We start from the raw sequence: 15,456 nt of genomic DNA, 5'->3' as shown, positions 1-15,456 counted from the left end.
TCATGCTTTAAAAAAAAAAAGCTTTATGTCAGAGAAGTTATTAAAATATAATTTTAATGCGCTCGTACTTGCAAATGGAAAAACAATGAAGACTTGAACTATGGTCTTAATAAAGTGCCCAAAATGGTCTGCTACTCTTGTAGCCTATCCGTCCCAAGTTTCCGCGTGTTGTGTATTATGAGATGCTATTCTGATACTGTAGCCTTTCTGTCAGCTTGAACCAGTCTGGCCATTCTCTATTGACCTCTCATCAACCAGGCGTTTTCGTCCATGGAACTGCCGCTCACTGGAAGTTTTTTGTTTTTGGCACCATTCTGAGTAAATTCTAGAGACTGTTGTGCTTGAAAATGTTACTCCTGAAGCTCCCATCTGCATGATTTTATGCATTGCAATACCGCCACATGATTGGCTGATTAGATAATCACACAAATAATATATTGTGAATGTTCAATACTGTATATCAGACAGTTGTATTTCACCTTGAGTGGATAGAGGTTTTTGCAACATTTCGCAATCACGTCTCTTTCGGTCATTCTCACGTAATTTCTTTTGCAGGAGAAAAGTTCTAAAACTGAGAATCCTCTGGCAGTGGCGTCCCTCTCTGAAGGCTTGAAGTCCAGATCCAAACTCCTGTTTGAGGACAGGTACAGAGACTTTTGTCTTTTAGTATGGACATTAGTTCTCGTAAATTCCTTACATTGCTTTTACGCCATGTCCTAACCCAGTGGTTCGCAATCAAAGCTTCCATACTAATCTGGGCTTTTGTCCTTATTAGTGATGAAAGTGACAAGTGATGAGATGTTTTCACAGTCACTTGCTTTCTATCAGGTCTTGGTAACAATACTGAGTTACCAATTTGATTCGATTCAGAAGCTCTTGATTCGATTTAGAATTCTTAATTACTAATGGGAGTTCTCCGATGAAAATCGCCATTAATCTAAAATTTGATATGTTTACCCAGCCCTAGTTTCTATTTCTGTTACCTTTCTGGGTAGCCCAGCCTATCACTGGTCAAAAATCCGTGTTCTAGATTGACAAAAATATGTTCTGGTTTACTGTGATTTTGTTGTTCTGCGCTGGCATGGCATTAGGATGTTGTAGTGTTTATTTAGAACTGTTTTAAATGTGAGTTTTCATACCAGAATAAGATATTGCAAATTAAAAAGCATTCAAATCTATTTCAGGGTTCATTCTGCTGACCATTACCTTCAAGAGGCGAAGAAACTGAAACACAATGCAGATGCTCTGGTGAGGATTTGTTTATTACCTTTTTTATCTGAAAGTCTTGCCTTGCATTCTTGCACTACTGTGGTGGGAACAAACCTCAGTACTCAAGGGGGCAATGGTATTACACTGAAATGTCTTTAAAATTAAACCTTTTTTTGTTGTTTTTTTTTTTTTCAGGTAGCTAGCTATAAACATTCTTATAAGATCTAACTTGCTCAGCAATATTCTCTTCAAACCCATGTAACAGACGTAAATATGAACACAATTCATGTTTTACATGTATCAATTTAGAAATATGTGTAATTGTAAGTAATTTTAGGTAATTGACTTTTTAAGTAATTGACTTAATTGAAAGTCAGTACCTGTTTTCTGATTACACAGATTTAAAATGTGATGCACTACGCTACTTTGACTAAAAAGTAAAAAGATTACAGTAACTAAATAGATTGAAAAATGTGTACACAAACTTTGAGGTTTGCTTGAAAAGCCTGGCCTGTAAGTTGAAACAGTTAAAAACTTAGGTTTTACAAGCCCTTCAGTCAGACAGACAGACAGACATGTAGCATGTAGCTAGTCATTGCTAGCATGGTTTATCATGTAGCTAGTCATTGCTAGCATGTAGCTAGGTTTTGCTAGCAGGTTTCTAGCCTATTTGAACATGTAGCTAGGGGTTGCCAGCATGAAGCTAGGCATTGATAACATGTTGCTGGCATGTTTTAGCACTTAGCTAGGCTTTGTTAGCATGTTGTTCTTGGTTGCTAACATGTTTTATGAAGTAGCTAGGTGTTGCTAGTATGTTTTTGAATGTGGCTAGTAAGGGTGTGCGATATTGACAAAAAATTATATCTCGATATTTTCTGGGATTTTGCCCATAACAATAAACAGTTATGAACAATATTTTGCATCCTTAAATACAAAAAAAATAACAAAAATGTTTTGAAGGCTTATATAGTACTAGTTCCCTCTTCAACATATTAATAGCATAACATGATCATATTGATTGTTCATATTATTAATCAAAACAATATATTGAAGGAAAAGAGATCTTTATTATTTTAAACTGAATCAATTGCGATATTATCGTAGACGATATATATCGCACACCCCTAGTGGCTAGGCATTGCTATCATGTTGCTAACATCATTTAGTGCTTAGCTAGGATTTGCTAGCTTGTTTTAGCATGATGTTAGAATGTTGCTCATGGTTGCTAGCATCTTTTAGCACTTAGCTAGGTGTTGCTAGTATGTTTTTGTATGTGGCTAGGCATTGCTAACATGTTTTAGCGCTTAGCTAGGCTTTGCTATCATGTTTTATCATGTTAGTGAGTTGCTTGTGGTTGCCAACATGTTTTATCAAGTAGCTAGGTGTTGCTAGAATGTTTTTGAATGTGGCTAGGCATTGCTAGCATGTTTTAGCATGTTGTTAGCATGTTGCTCATGGTTGCTAGTATCTTTTTGCACTTAGCTAGGTGTTGCTTACATGAAATATGTGCAACCCAAGTAATGAACTTCAAAGTAATTTACTTAATTGAAAGTCAGTAACTGTAATCTGATTACACAAATGTAAAATGTGATATGCTGCACTACTTTGAAGTAAAAATATGTCTCAATGCTACTGTGTAAACATAAGCGCTGTGTTCCTCTCCACAGATGGACAGGTTTGAGAAGGCTGTGTATTACCTGGATGCTGTGGTGTCTTTCATTGAATGTGGAAACGCTCTGGAGAAAAGCGCTCAGGAGGCCAAATCCCCCTTCCCTATGTATGCAGAAACCGTGGAGCTCATCAAGTAAGATCTTGGACCATTATAAACATGTTGCTTGTGTCTTTCATAGTATTCTAAATGTGGTACTGGGTGCAACAAAGTGTATATGTGTTGTGTAGGTACACTATGAAGTTAAAAAGCTACATGGCCCCAGACGCTACTTCAGCTGACAAAAGACTAGCAGTGCTGTGGTACGTTTCTGCAATGCATTGATTCTGCACATTTCAAGGCTATATTTTTTTATTGACTGTAGTTACTTCATGCACTCGAACACTATTAATAGACAAACAGAGTTTCAGGCTTGTTGAATGAGCAAATGCAAACAACATTATTATTAATCAAGAACATAATTGATGTATTTTTTGTGTCGCCCTGCAGCCTGAGGTGCCAGGCTCTCCTCTATCTGAGGCTGTTCAAGCTACGGAAAGAAAGTGCACTGAAATACTCAAAGACACTCACCGAACACTTGAAGGTAACAGGGTTTTGTGTCTTTTTTATTTCCAGCAAATAGGTGAAGCATAAAGTAGAGTGAAGCGTCTGTTCTAGCATAAAATATGTTTACATATGTATTTGTCATGTTTGTCAGCAGATTACTGTGTGAATTAAGATTTTTGTTAAGGACTAAGTTTATTAATTATTTTAATACATTTTATTTATTTTCAGAATTCATTGAGTAATACCCAAGCTGCATCTCCTGGAGTAGCAAAGTAAGTACCTTGTGTTTGTTAGCAAGTGGTCTTTAAAGTTAGCATCACTCTTTCTGTTGCTTATATTTAGGGGTAGGGGTCTGAACAGCGCATAGCATAAATAACACCTCAAATCCTTTTGCTTTCTTGAGGTGAACTCTTGCTCGTGTGCTATTGCTTATATACAACAGTTCAATGAACAAGTGCATTTTTTAAAATTAGGAAAAACAGAGTACGGTCATAAAAACACATTTGTGCATGGAACTACTTTATCAGAATCTGTCATTGCTGGTTCATACTAAATGATGCGTCCAATCAGTGCTTGCGTTAGACATTCTCATCGTCCGTCAATTTGATGGACAGGGTCGTAAAAATTCCATCATAATTTATTATTACCCATCATTTTAATTTTCATATTTTAATGATAATAAGACAATTAATAGCTTTTATTTTCATTCACGTTTTCATTTTTAATCATGAACTTACAGGACGATCATATAGCAGATTATGCATTTATTTATTTATGAAGAGAACAGCTGAATAACAGAGACACACTACATGAAGCGGATTAATGTATTTTTTTATTTTCGTAGTGACAGCCGAGGTCACTAAAACACGACATATGAACAACGCAATATTAAAAAAACAAGTATGATTCAACTATGAACAAAACACATAAAAACTGAACAGAACTCAATCGACAACTCAAACCTTCCACCTGTTCCGCATCGATTTAAACTGGGTGCTCGCCTGTGCATAATCAAACGCATCAACGGAGACTGATGCTGAGGCAATTGTCATTAGATTTTGTGTCTTTGCCTCGGACAGACGACTTCTTGTGGTAGTTTTAATTTTGTTCTGGAGGCTGAACCCGCACTCTGCTGTTACACTGGAGACTGGAATTACCAGCGCTACTTCAGCCAAAGTTTTGAAGTCGGGAAACATTTCTCCCAGGGAAGCAATCAAAAGTTTGCAGGACTCTCTGAATGTGGGATTTCCCGATCCTGCAAGCACTCGCTTCACCGGGAGGAAATCACGCAGCATGCGCTCCTTCTGCACAAGTGGTGCAGCTGCACCCCAGATGCACTCCAAAACATTCAGCCTACAGCTCTTCAATGCGTCAACTCCCAGATAACGAGATGCTTTGAGTACGCTCTGGTTTACCACCCGTGAAGCTTTGATGTGGCTATGGCTACGGCTACTTTTGTGATAATTCAAAGCTGACCCTCGGACAAATCCGTTACTCATGTTAGCTTTTATGCTGATGTCGCAGAACATTTTGCCACCTTCCCTCCTGAACCACATGAACTCCTGCTCCCACTGAACCCGGTACTCCCTCCTGACCTCCTTGCTGCCACTTTCTTGCCCCGTAAAATTAACTGCCGGTGATTGATAAACGTTGTCTGTTCTTTGTCCTTCATCATCCACTGCATCTCTCTTTTTTCACCTCTTATCAACAACATCACAACTATTTGGCCGTTTGAAGAAACTTTTCACACTCCACTGCCGTGACATTTTTACAATCGTATGTAGCGGTGACTAAAGCTATACGGGACAAAGAAACCATGCACTGAGATCAGAGACGAGACAATACTAGATAGATAGCTAATTAATATATATGCACTCGCCACCAACTGGACAGGGGCAGGAATTACAGTTACAAGTTAAAATAGCTCACCCTCCGTGTAAACCGTAATCTGTCAAATGACAGACGGCCTTCAGATTTTTCCATCACTGCAAAAAAAAAATCGGTCAATGATGGAAAATATTCGGTTAACGCGACCTCCGCGTCCAAGCATTCGTTAGTAATTCAGAAATGGATGGATGTGTGTGTGTGTGTGCGTGCATTCGATCGATCGCCTGTTACCACACCCAAGCAGAGATTCTTTCAGCTTTCTGAAGATCAGCTTTCTCAGTGGAAAAGTAGCCTTCCAAGTGGGGTTATTTTTCCCTATTTCACGGTAGCAAGTGTGCAAGAATCTTTCACTATAGAAATCGTAATGTACTCCGCCATTTTAAACAGTGTGCCCACTCCAATGTGGAAAGTACGATAAGAGGTAAGCGCTTTCAGTTTGTATAATTAATCCGTCTGTTGTGTCTCTCAGCTGTGATTAGCCTCTAATGCTGAAGTTGTTCGTTTAAAGCTATTTCCTAGCTTTAGTAGTAATATGAGCAACCACAGAGTGTTGTATGTAAACACTGACTGTAATGAAATTCACTTCAGCTAGTGATACACGCAGTGAAGCATCGGAGTGCTGATGGTGTCAGATCATTAGTGCTCATGGATTGTCTCTCGTCCAATCATATTTGAGGACCACAACTAACTGTTGTGTCTGTCTGTCTGTCTGTCTATATCTATCTATCTATCTATCTGTCTATCTATCTATCTATCTTCACCTAAAGGATTATTAGGAACACCTGTTCAATTTCTCATTAATGCAATTATCTAATCAACCAATCACATGGCAGTTGCTTCAATGCATTTAGGGGTGTGGTCCTGGTCAAGACAATCTCCTGAACTCCAAACTGAATGTCATAATGGGAAAGAAAGGTGATTTAAGCAATTTTGAGCGTGGCATGGTTGTTGGTGCCAGACGGGCCGGTCTGAGTATTTCACAATCTGCTCAGTTACTGGGATTTTCACGCACAACCATTTCTAGGGTTTACAAAGAATGGTGTGAAAAGGGAAAAACATCCAGTATGCGGCAGTCCTGTGGGCGAAAATGCCTTGTTGATGCTAGAGGTCAGAGGAGAATGGGCCGACTGATTCAAGCTGATAGAAGAGAAACTTTGCCTGAAATAACCACTCGTTACAACCGAGGTATGCAGCAAAGCATTTGTGAAGCCACAACATGCACAACCTTGAGGCGGATGGGCTATAACAGCAGAAGACCCCACCGGGTACCACTCATCTCCACTACAAATAGGAAAAAGAGGCAACAATTTGCAAGAGCTCACCAAAATTGGACAGTTGATGACTGGAAAAATGTTGCCTGGTCTGATGAGTCTCGATTTCTGTTGAGACATTCAGATGGTAGAGTCAGAATTTGGCGTAAACAGAATGAGAACATGGATCCATCATGCCTTGTTACCACTGTGCAGGCTGGTGGTGGTGGTGTAATGGTGTGGGGGATGTTTTCTTGGCACACTTTAGGCCCCTTAGTGCCAATAGGGCATCGTTTAAATGCCACGGCCTACCTGAGCATTGTTTCTGACCATGTCCATCCCTTTATGGCCACCATGTACCCATCCTCTGATGGCTACTTCCAGCAGGATAATGAACCATGTCACAAAGCTCGAATCATTTCAAATTGGTTTCTTGAACATGACAATGAGTTCACTGTAATAAAATGGCCCCCACAGTGACCAGATTTAAACCCAATAGAGCATCTTTGGGATGTGGTGGAACGGGAGCTTCGTGCCCTGGATGTGCATCCCACAAATCTCCATCAACTGCAAGATGCTATCCTATCAATATGGGCCAACATTTCTAAAGAATGCTTTCAGCACCTTGTTGAATCAATGCCACGTAGAATTAAGGCAGTTCTGAAGGCGAAAGGGGGTCAAACACAGTATTAGTATGGTGTTCCTAATAATCCTTTAGGTGAGTGTGTATAATATATATATATATATATATATAATGCACATACATACATACATACATACATACATACACACACACACTCAAAATAAGCATTACGATGAATTATTATGGAGCACAGAAAAATCTAATACATAGTATGGATGAGGTGTTGCATGTGGAAAGACTTTTATGTCCTCATTCCAACACCTCTGTGTGTCTGCAGTAAAACGGCTGGGATGCCGTCTCCGGTCTCTCCTAAGCTCTCTCCGGGCAGCGCGGGCAGCTACTCCTCCAGCAGCTCCAGTCAGAGCGCCAGCTCCTCCGTCACCATCCCTCAGCGCATCCACCAGATGGCAGCCAGCTACGTGCAGGTCACCTCCAACTTCCTCTACGCCACTGAAGTGTGGGATCAGGCTGAGCAGCTCTCCAAAGAGCAGAGAGGTAGAGTTCATACAGCGCTGTTGTGAAACATCAACAACAACTTTTTACTCTCCAAAATCTGTAGTTAAAATACGCTAGGCACCTTCCTAAAATAGTACTTTAATTATACTATGTTGGTTTAAGGAATATTCCGGGTTCAGTACAAGTAAAACTCAGTCGGCAGAATTTGTGGAATAATGCTGATTACCACAAAAATTATTTTGACTTGTCCGTTGTGTATTTAAAAAAAGAAAAGAAAAGGCAATTACAGTGAGGCACTTACAATGGAAGTGAATGGGGCCAGTCTTTAAACATTAAAATACTCACTGTTTTAAAAGTATAGCCACAATATGTAAACATATGTGGGTTAACATTATTTTAGTGGGATTAACCGGGGTTACAGCGTGTACCAGATTACAGGGTTTACAGGAGTTACATCACCATTGCATTGTATGCGTTTATTTGTGTAGGTACAAAAGACATAATTTCAGTTAAAAGACAAAAATGATACATTGCACAAAGAGAATATAGCACTTGCTAGTTTGCATCCCTTGTCCCTAGAAGATCCTTTAAAAAGAAATAAGAACATATAAAGTTAGAAACAACATGTGCAAAAAAAATGTACAAATAAAAGATTTACTAAACTAAGAGTGCGTGCAAATCTGACTTGATTTGAGCCAATGCTTAACCACCATTACAAAACACTTTAAATCCTCTATCAACTTTATTTCATTTGCTAATGTATTCTAAAGCTGAGAGCCTTTTACAGAAAAGGCTTTGTCCAAAAGAAGTTCTTCTAAAATCAATTCTGCAACTACCATTTGCTATGCCCCTAGTGGTTCTATTACCATCATGCCTTTTTACTAATCTACAAAAAAGTCAGTTGTTGATGTAGGATAATGCCCAGAAATTTCAATTCTGTAACCTCCTAAATGTTTTCATTTTGTATCTTAATTTTGAGTTTTTCTTTGTGCTTTTATATTAAAAAGCTCATTGAAACCATTTTCTTTATCTTTTAATGTTTTTGTTTTTTGTTTTTTTTAAGCCACACAGATATATCCTCCATTTGAGCACCTAAAATCGCAGCTGCCTTGGAAGACGACCTAGCCGATGTATAAATAACTGTATCATCAGCATAGAGCTGACATTTGGGAATCTAATGGCAAAATATCACAAAGTTACAATATTGGATATAACTTTATACAGATAAGATTAGTAAGCAATTATATTACTCTAAAATCATGTAAACACGTGTAATGGTGGCTATTCTTTTGAAACACTGTGTATAGCAATGTTTATGGACTGGCCCTATTCACTTCCATTGTAAGTGCCTTACTGCAGGGGTTTTGCCAAGTGCACCTCAATATGATAATCCCCTTGCAGGGACACCCGTCCTAAAATATAATGGCACCTACGGTATATATTTTCATTTGTAAAATCTGGTGATTGACGTTCTCAGACACGGAGGCAACTGAGATTTGTCCTCCGCCACCCGGATTGAGGCGAGTCACTACGCCACCACGAGCACTTAGAGCGCATTGAGAATTGGGCATGCCAAATTGAAGAGAAAGTCTAAAAAATATTATTTGCAGAAGTCAATGTGTTAAATTTCCCAGCCCTATTTCTTTTCTAATTTGACTGTCTTTTTGTGGTCTTTCTCTCCCGTCTCTCACAGAGTTCTTTGCTGAAATGGATAAAGTGATGAGCCCGCTCATCTTCAACACCAGCACTATGACAGAACTGGTGCGGTACACACGGCAGGGCCTGCACTGGCTACGACTCGACGCCAAGCTCATACCGTAGAGCTGTCTCAAGAGCACCACCTGTGGCCATGCGCTTTATTCGTAGTCCTCTCTATGCCTACGCAAAACACTTACACACTTTATCTGCCTCAGACATTCTCTGTGACACTGTGTCTCATTTGTACACCAGCTTGCCAAAAACTGAAAACACTTTGTATCCTACTCCGCCACGACAAACCCTGTGAATATTCATGAGAGGGGAGGCGGCCAAACCACATACACTGCGTTGTCCTGTTCATATCACAGGCTTGTTTCAGACTAAAAGCCATCTTCCTCGTTTCTTCATTTGTATTTTAATTGTTTTTTTCCCCCCTGTTTTCTATTTCTTGTTTGTTTTCAAGCTGAAAGCAAACACAAATAATAATTTGGCATTTATAGCTTTTCATTTCAAACCAAAGTACCTCCCTTTAACCAAAGGTGCTTTAAAATTGAGGTTTTCTCCTTTTATCATTTTATTGTGCCTTGTATTTGATATACAGGAAACTAGGAGAAACAGTATCTTGAAATACACAAAGAAAGGTTTGATATGGGACTGGAGTTCAGATGTTGGACAGGAACAAGTGACCCATGGCAAGTTGGTGGATTACTGAAGGGTTTTAAATGAGTATTGGAGAGAAAGCATGTATTTATCATTAAATTAATGTAGACGGGTGTCAAGGCATGTGCAGAATTTCATCTAGCCACACGTAGTATGGCAAGAACTTTTGACATTTAATCATGTGCAGGATATGAATTATAGAAATCTACAATTAAATGTTTTTCTAGGTAAAATGCTAATTCTTTATCAGCAGTGGAGTTACTACTAGCAAAAATGCTTATAATTGGGTTTTCATTAGAAAAATGAATTCATTACTTCATTACATTAGAACTAGTTGTAGTAAAAAAAATCCTTTTGACATTTGTAACTGGATTTTTACTAGTAGAATTTCACATGTATCTGTCATTCAATCAAATTCACGTATCAGCAATGTACTACTTATTAGTAAAAACTATATATTTTTTCAAATCAATAATTACGTTTTTATTAGTGCAAATGTCCATTCCTGAAAATAAAAATTGAATTACAACTAGTAAAATGCTAATTTTAATATCTGTCATTTGTTTTTTTTACCTGTGGCAATGATCATTTTTTACCATAATGTTATCGTAACTATTAAGAAAGCCTTTTTTAAGATATCTTTAATTAATCTTTAATTTATTGATATTTAAAATCCATTTCCAGGTATCTCAAATACCAAATCTAAAATGTTGCAATACATTTACACACATCAAAAATTAGCATTGATATCAGGATTGGATATATGTATTAGTAACAATGTAATTGATTTCAACAATTGTATTTCATTGAATGTAGTTGAGATAAACAACTACAATTTTACTAGTAAGTAGTACTTAGCTGAAATGTGTAATTGGAATTTCAACTAGTATTAAATCATTTATAGATATCTGTAATTGTGTTTTGAAATCCGTAGATGATGATTAAATGTCAAAAGGGCTTGCCATACACGTAGACCACGCAGTGTTCAAATTTAGCTTTTTCTTGATGGTCCTATCAAGAGCAACAATAGATAAGTCAATGGTGAATTGCTTTACCAGATGTTATTCCATCTTGTTGCAAGACCAAAAGTCTATAAAGCACCATATCGAAGTCGTATTTTGACAGACACTTCTTGGTAAAATTGTAAACACCCAATACGTCATTGTTACACCCTGTCGGATCTGTTAACGTCAGTACCAAGAACGGCAGGGCCAATGTTTTTATACGAAATGTAGCACTCTCATAGGTGTCGCTCTTTCACCGTTGGTTTTCTGGTATTAAACATAGGAGTATTTTAGTACTGTGGCGACTTACCTAATATAGATTTTATTTAGATAATGGCAAATCGCTATGTTCCAAGTTGCATTTTCACTCACAAGTTTTTCGCTGTGGATACAGGGTTGCAATACAAGATGAGAGATGTATTTCTATTGTATATGAAATTATCATATTTAAATATTTAATGTGAGTCTTGAGGTTGCCTCTATAGTGTCATAGTCACCTGTGTTTTGCAGTTCTGTTTAAAGAAATCAGTCATGTAAGGAATATATTTATGATGCGTTCTATTGACGATTGCAGTTTATATTTGTACATATTACATTACATATTACATTGTGTCATTTTAGTGCAGACTGGCCCACCACCCATGCATTGCTCTTTTCCAGTAACACAATAAGACAAAACATTTCGCCATAGAACGACAATAGAGGAGGATGGAGTGAAAAGTGATTATGATCAATCCACAATATACGAAATGCTGGAAATATATATAATCTCTTGACTTGCACTAAAATATTTCCTCTCATTGGCTCCCTGTTTTATCTGTAGGGACAAACTGTTTCCACTGTCTATGCAGATGTTTCGAGGACAGTCTTCTTGAGCTTGTTTGTGCAGGACTCCTTTGATCGGTTGAAAAGTAAACTTGTATATCAATCTTAAACATCTAATGGCTAGCAACTAGGTTTATCTCTGGTGTGCTTGTAATTTTCTTCCATCTTGCAGAATATGTCATTTGAGATTTGATTTGGGAGTCAAATGTTTGTTAATCATGCTTTTATCTAAATTAATAATTCATGCACTAATCTGTTTTTATTATCAGATTTGTGATAAGAAAGTGACTGCATAAGAATAGGATTTGCTAAAATGATATTCCCATGGCCTTTATGCTTTTTGACACATTAGTTTGTTGTGATGTGTCCCGTGTGTGAGTGTGTGAGTATGTGAGTGTGAGTGTGAGTGTGTGTGTGTGTGTGTTTATGTATTTCTGTTTTTAATGTTATCTTTTATACTAGACTTCATGACAGTGCTTTTAGAGGATTAGAAGAATTAAAATCCATCTTTAATTTTCTTAATGATATAACTTTATCCAGGGTATGATGCTTTTTTCTTTTGTCTGATTGAAAATAACTCTTGCATGTTTCTATTTAAATACTAAGTTGTACAAATGTACATAAAAGTCTCTTTGGGTAAATTTTTACAGCGGTTTAACATTTGTATTAATTGTATATAGAATGTGAAAATATTATATGCACATTTACATAACACATTTTTTTCCCCTTTTTTTGAAGTCATGACACTTTCGATTGAACACTGTATGTTAGTAACGTCAGGATGGTTGTTTTCCTCCCAAGTAACTCATTACTGTACTGATTTTCTTTGCTGTATGAACAAGGCTTGTCTTTTGTCTGTTAGTTTTATCATGCTGTTTAAATAGGATTTATGCTGTTGACCATAAGGATGATCGTCCCCGAACATGACCATTAATGATGTTGGACTGCTAAACTTTATCTAAGAAAGCCTCCACAGATAGCAAGGGAGGTCATTATGTTGAGCGAGTCTAGATGTATGTAGTACTCATTTTATAATTAAATAATTAAAAAGCAATCATTGGCAAAGACAGTATAGTTCAGATCAATTTAGTTTTAAAGTATTGGGATGAGACTGACAAAAGAAAGAAATCTACACACACACATATATTCGTATTATGGATGCAATATGATCTATGATTTAAAGGTACTCTTATGAGCCTTGATTATCCAAACTTGTAATAACTTGTCATTTAAACACTTTTTTTGTGAAGTGAGTATTACTAATGGATTTTCTGAGTCTGTTGCGAATCATCTTTGTATTTTGCTGTATGGAAAATAAAATATATATGATTACGGAATGTTATCTTGGTGTTTGCATTATTTAGAAATGAGGGTAAAGGTATATGAGATTTGGTATTAATAAAATTAGATTTGTATTAAAATGTTAATTTTTTTTTATATTTTGTATTAAATTAACAATTGTATTATTTTTGTTGCATTTAAATAAAAATGTACTTTTGATATGTAAAATTTTTCATTTTGTTCTAATATTTTGTGCAATTTTTCAGTTAATATGAGGTCATAAAAATTGCTTGCATAATAATTATTAAATAAGTTATTTAAGATTAAGATATTAGTTTAATATTTATTATAAATATTAAATATAAAAATATTAATTTAACATTTTATAAAATTTACATTTTTAATCATTTAAAAAAAATGTTTAAAATGTTACTGCATTTGTATTAAATGTAAAATATTTTATTTTACATTTTATGTAATTATTATTATTTAGAATTTTTAAATGTACAAATACTCTGTTTTAATTTATATGAGGTCATAAAATCTGCATCCCAAACTGAATAAAAATAAAGTATGGTTTGCATGTTTTTTTTAAATGGTAAGCTGTTGTGACACCTTTTTACCTTGTAAACTGAGGTAAATCAAGGTAAAACTAATACTAATATATTTCAGAATGTCTTATAAAATTAGAAATAAACACTGACAATAGAAATGTCGTCTTAAAAAAAAAGAAATGTAGTCCAGTGAGACAACTTGCCCCACAAAGGAGTAAACTAAATCATTGGGTAGTCTGTAAATTATTTAAATTTAAAATAAAAACAATAATAAATGTCATTTAAATTAAATTATTAAATATAAATTAAAATACAAAAAAACATTTATTTATTTTTTGCTGCACATTAATTGCATTTTCATAATCTAGCCATTAACTTGGATTTTATGCTGTGACAATTCGAATTTTATGCCTGCATGAATGCCCACGAAATGAATGCCATGTGGAAATGTCTTTTTGAAGTGCAAAAAAGTTTTTAGCTTTAAAAAATTAAACAATCATCATCACTATTCATGTACATCTCTCAATCACAGATAGCTTTATATGGTGGGCCCTCTAGAAATATATAGTCACGTGACCAAAACATTGCAGATTTTGCTAGATTAAGAGGGCGATCCACGTGACCAAAACATTGCAGATTTTGCTAGATTAAGAGGGCGATCCAGTTTAACCACTGACACATCTTACCCCAAGCCTTTAAGAACTGAATGTATGACATCTGCTGGACTATCCTATTTTGACTGTTGATGAAAGAAAGCATGATGGGACCCCATACAACTTTTTTAATACTATCTCATAAAAGTTATTTAAAGGTTTTAAATCGTACATTCACCTGGGCTTGCAGAAAACTGAGAACTTGAGCTCTAATGGTCTAAGCCACGTGGCATTCAGATCTGGCATAGCTGGGTCATGCATAGCATTACTGAAAGCATTTCAAGCAGATTGCAAAGACTTAAACGCAATTAGGTAGCTTCTCTTTGTGCCTGTTGAACAACATGAACCATTTTTCCTAATGAGTGATGCTTGATTTCTCTATACTTAGCCTACTACTTATATCTACATGTTTTAATATAACAGATACATGTACGTGAAATTTCTTAAAGCTAATATTGGTATGTGAAGTATTAACTTGTTTTTCAAAAACTCTTACATTTTGCTTGTGGTTTCCATTCCCAGTGCAACTGTTTAGATCAGACAAATATTAAGCGACAAAGGTGTTCTCCGGTAATGACCCCGCCCCCCAGTCAACGGAGGCCCAAACCTGCATAAATAATAAATGAATAAATGTAATAATAAAAAAATAAATAAAGGAATAAATGTCTTGATAAAACAAATATAATACGTTTTTAATTAAATGTATTCCTGAATTTATTATTGTGTGAATTTTTTCCTTTATTGTTTTCTATATTTTTAACTTTATTTTTATTCTTGTTAGATTTTAATTATTTATTCATTTATTTTGCATATTTTTTTTATTTATGTGTTAAATTTTTTTTAATATTTATTTATTCCCACATATATTTATTTCCATATTTATATATTCCCATATATATTTATTTATTTATACATGTATTTATTTGTACTTCTCTGTGTGCAACATGGAAATGAGGGAGGCGGTCCTTGCGGAGCTCCAGTGCATCATTGGATGAGAGCTCAATAGTACTTATCGGAAGCAGATGGACGTCCCACCTTAGCACCCTCTGACTCGCACAGATTTTAGAATATGCAGGGAAACGTTTAGCAGAGAATTTAACAATCCAGGATGTGCTTCGACA

At 36.0% G+C, this 15,456-nt stretch overlaps 1 protein-coding gene across 4 annotated transcripts in view; it reads left to right on the top strand.

Moving 5' to 3' along the window:
• The window catches only part of LOC127624767 (AF4/FMR2 family member 4-like), a 63,248-nt gene extending 50,020 nt beyond the window's left edge, over window positions 1-13,228 (top strand). For all 4 annotated transcript variants that reach the window (XM_052099638.1, XM_052099636.1, XM_052099635.1 and 1 more), the window contains 8 exons: window positions 556-644; window positions 1,185-1,248; window positions 2,877-3,013; window positions 3,109-3,180; window positions 3,368-3,461; window positions 3,653-3,696; window positions 7,482-7,699; window positions 9,354-13,228. In XM_052099638.1, the coding sequence (XP_051955598.1) occupies window positions 556-644; window positions 1,185-1,248; window positions 2,877-3,013; window positions 3,109-3,180; window positions 3,368-3,461; window positions 3,653-3,696; window positions 7,482-7,699; window positions 9,354-9,481 (846 nt within the window). In that variant the 3' untranslated portion in view covers window positions 9,482-13,228. The remainder of the gene's footprint in view (window positions 1-555; window positions 645-1,184; window positions 1,249-2,876; window positions 3,014-3,108; window positions 3,181-3,367; window positions 3,462-3,652; window positions 3,697-7,481; window positions 7,700-9,353) is intronic.
• Window positions 13,229-15,456: the final 2,228 nt, after the last annotated feature.

Source organism: Xyrauchen texanus, chromosome 31 (genome assembly GCF_025860055.1).
Source record: "Xyrauchen texanus isolate HMW12.3.18 chromosome 31, RBS_HiC_50CHRs, whole genome shotgun sequence".
Lineage (NCBI taxonomy): Eukaryota > Metazoa > Chordata > Actinopteri > Cypriniformes > Catostomidae > Xyrauchen > Xyrauchen texanus.
This window is presented reverse-complemented; position numbering and strand designations above follow the sequence as displayed.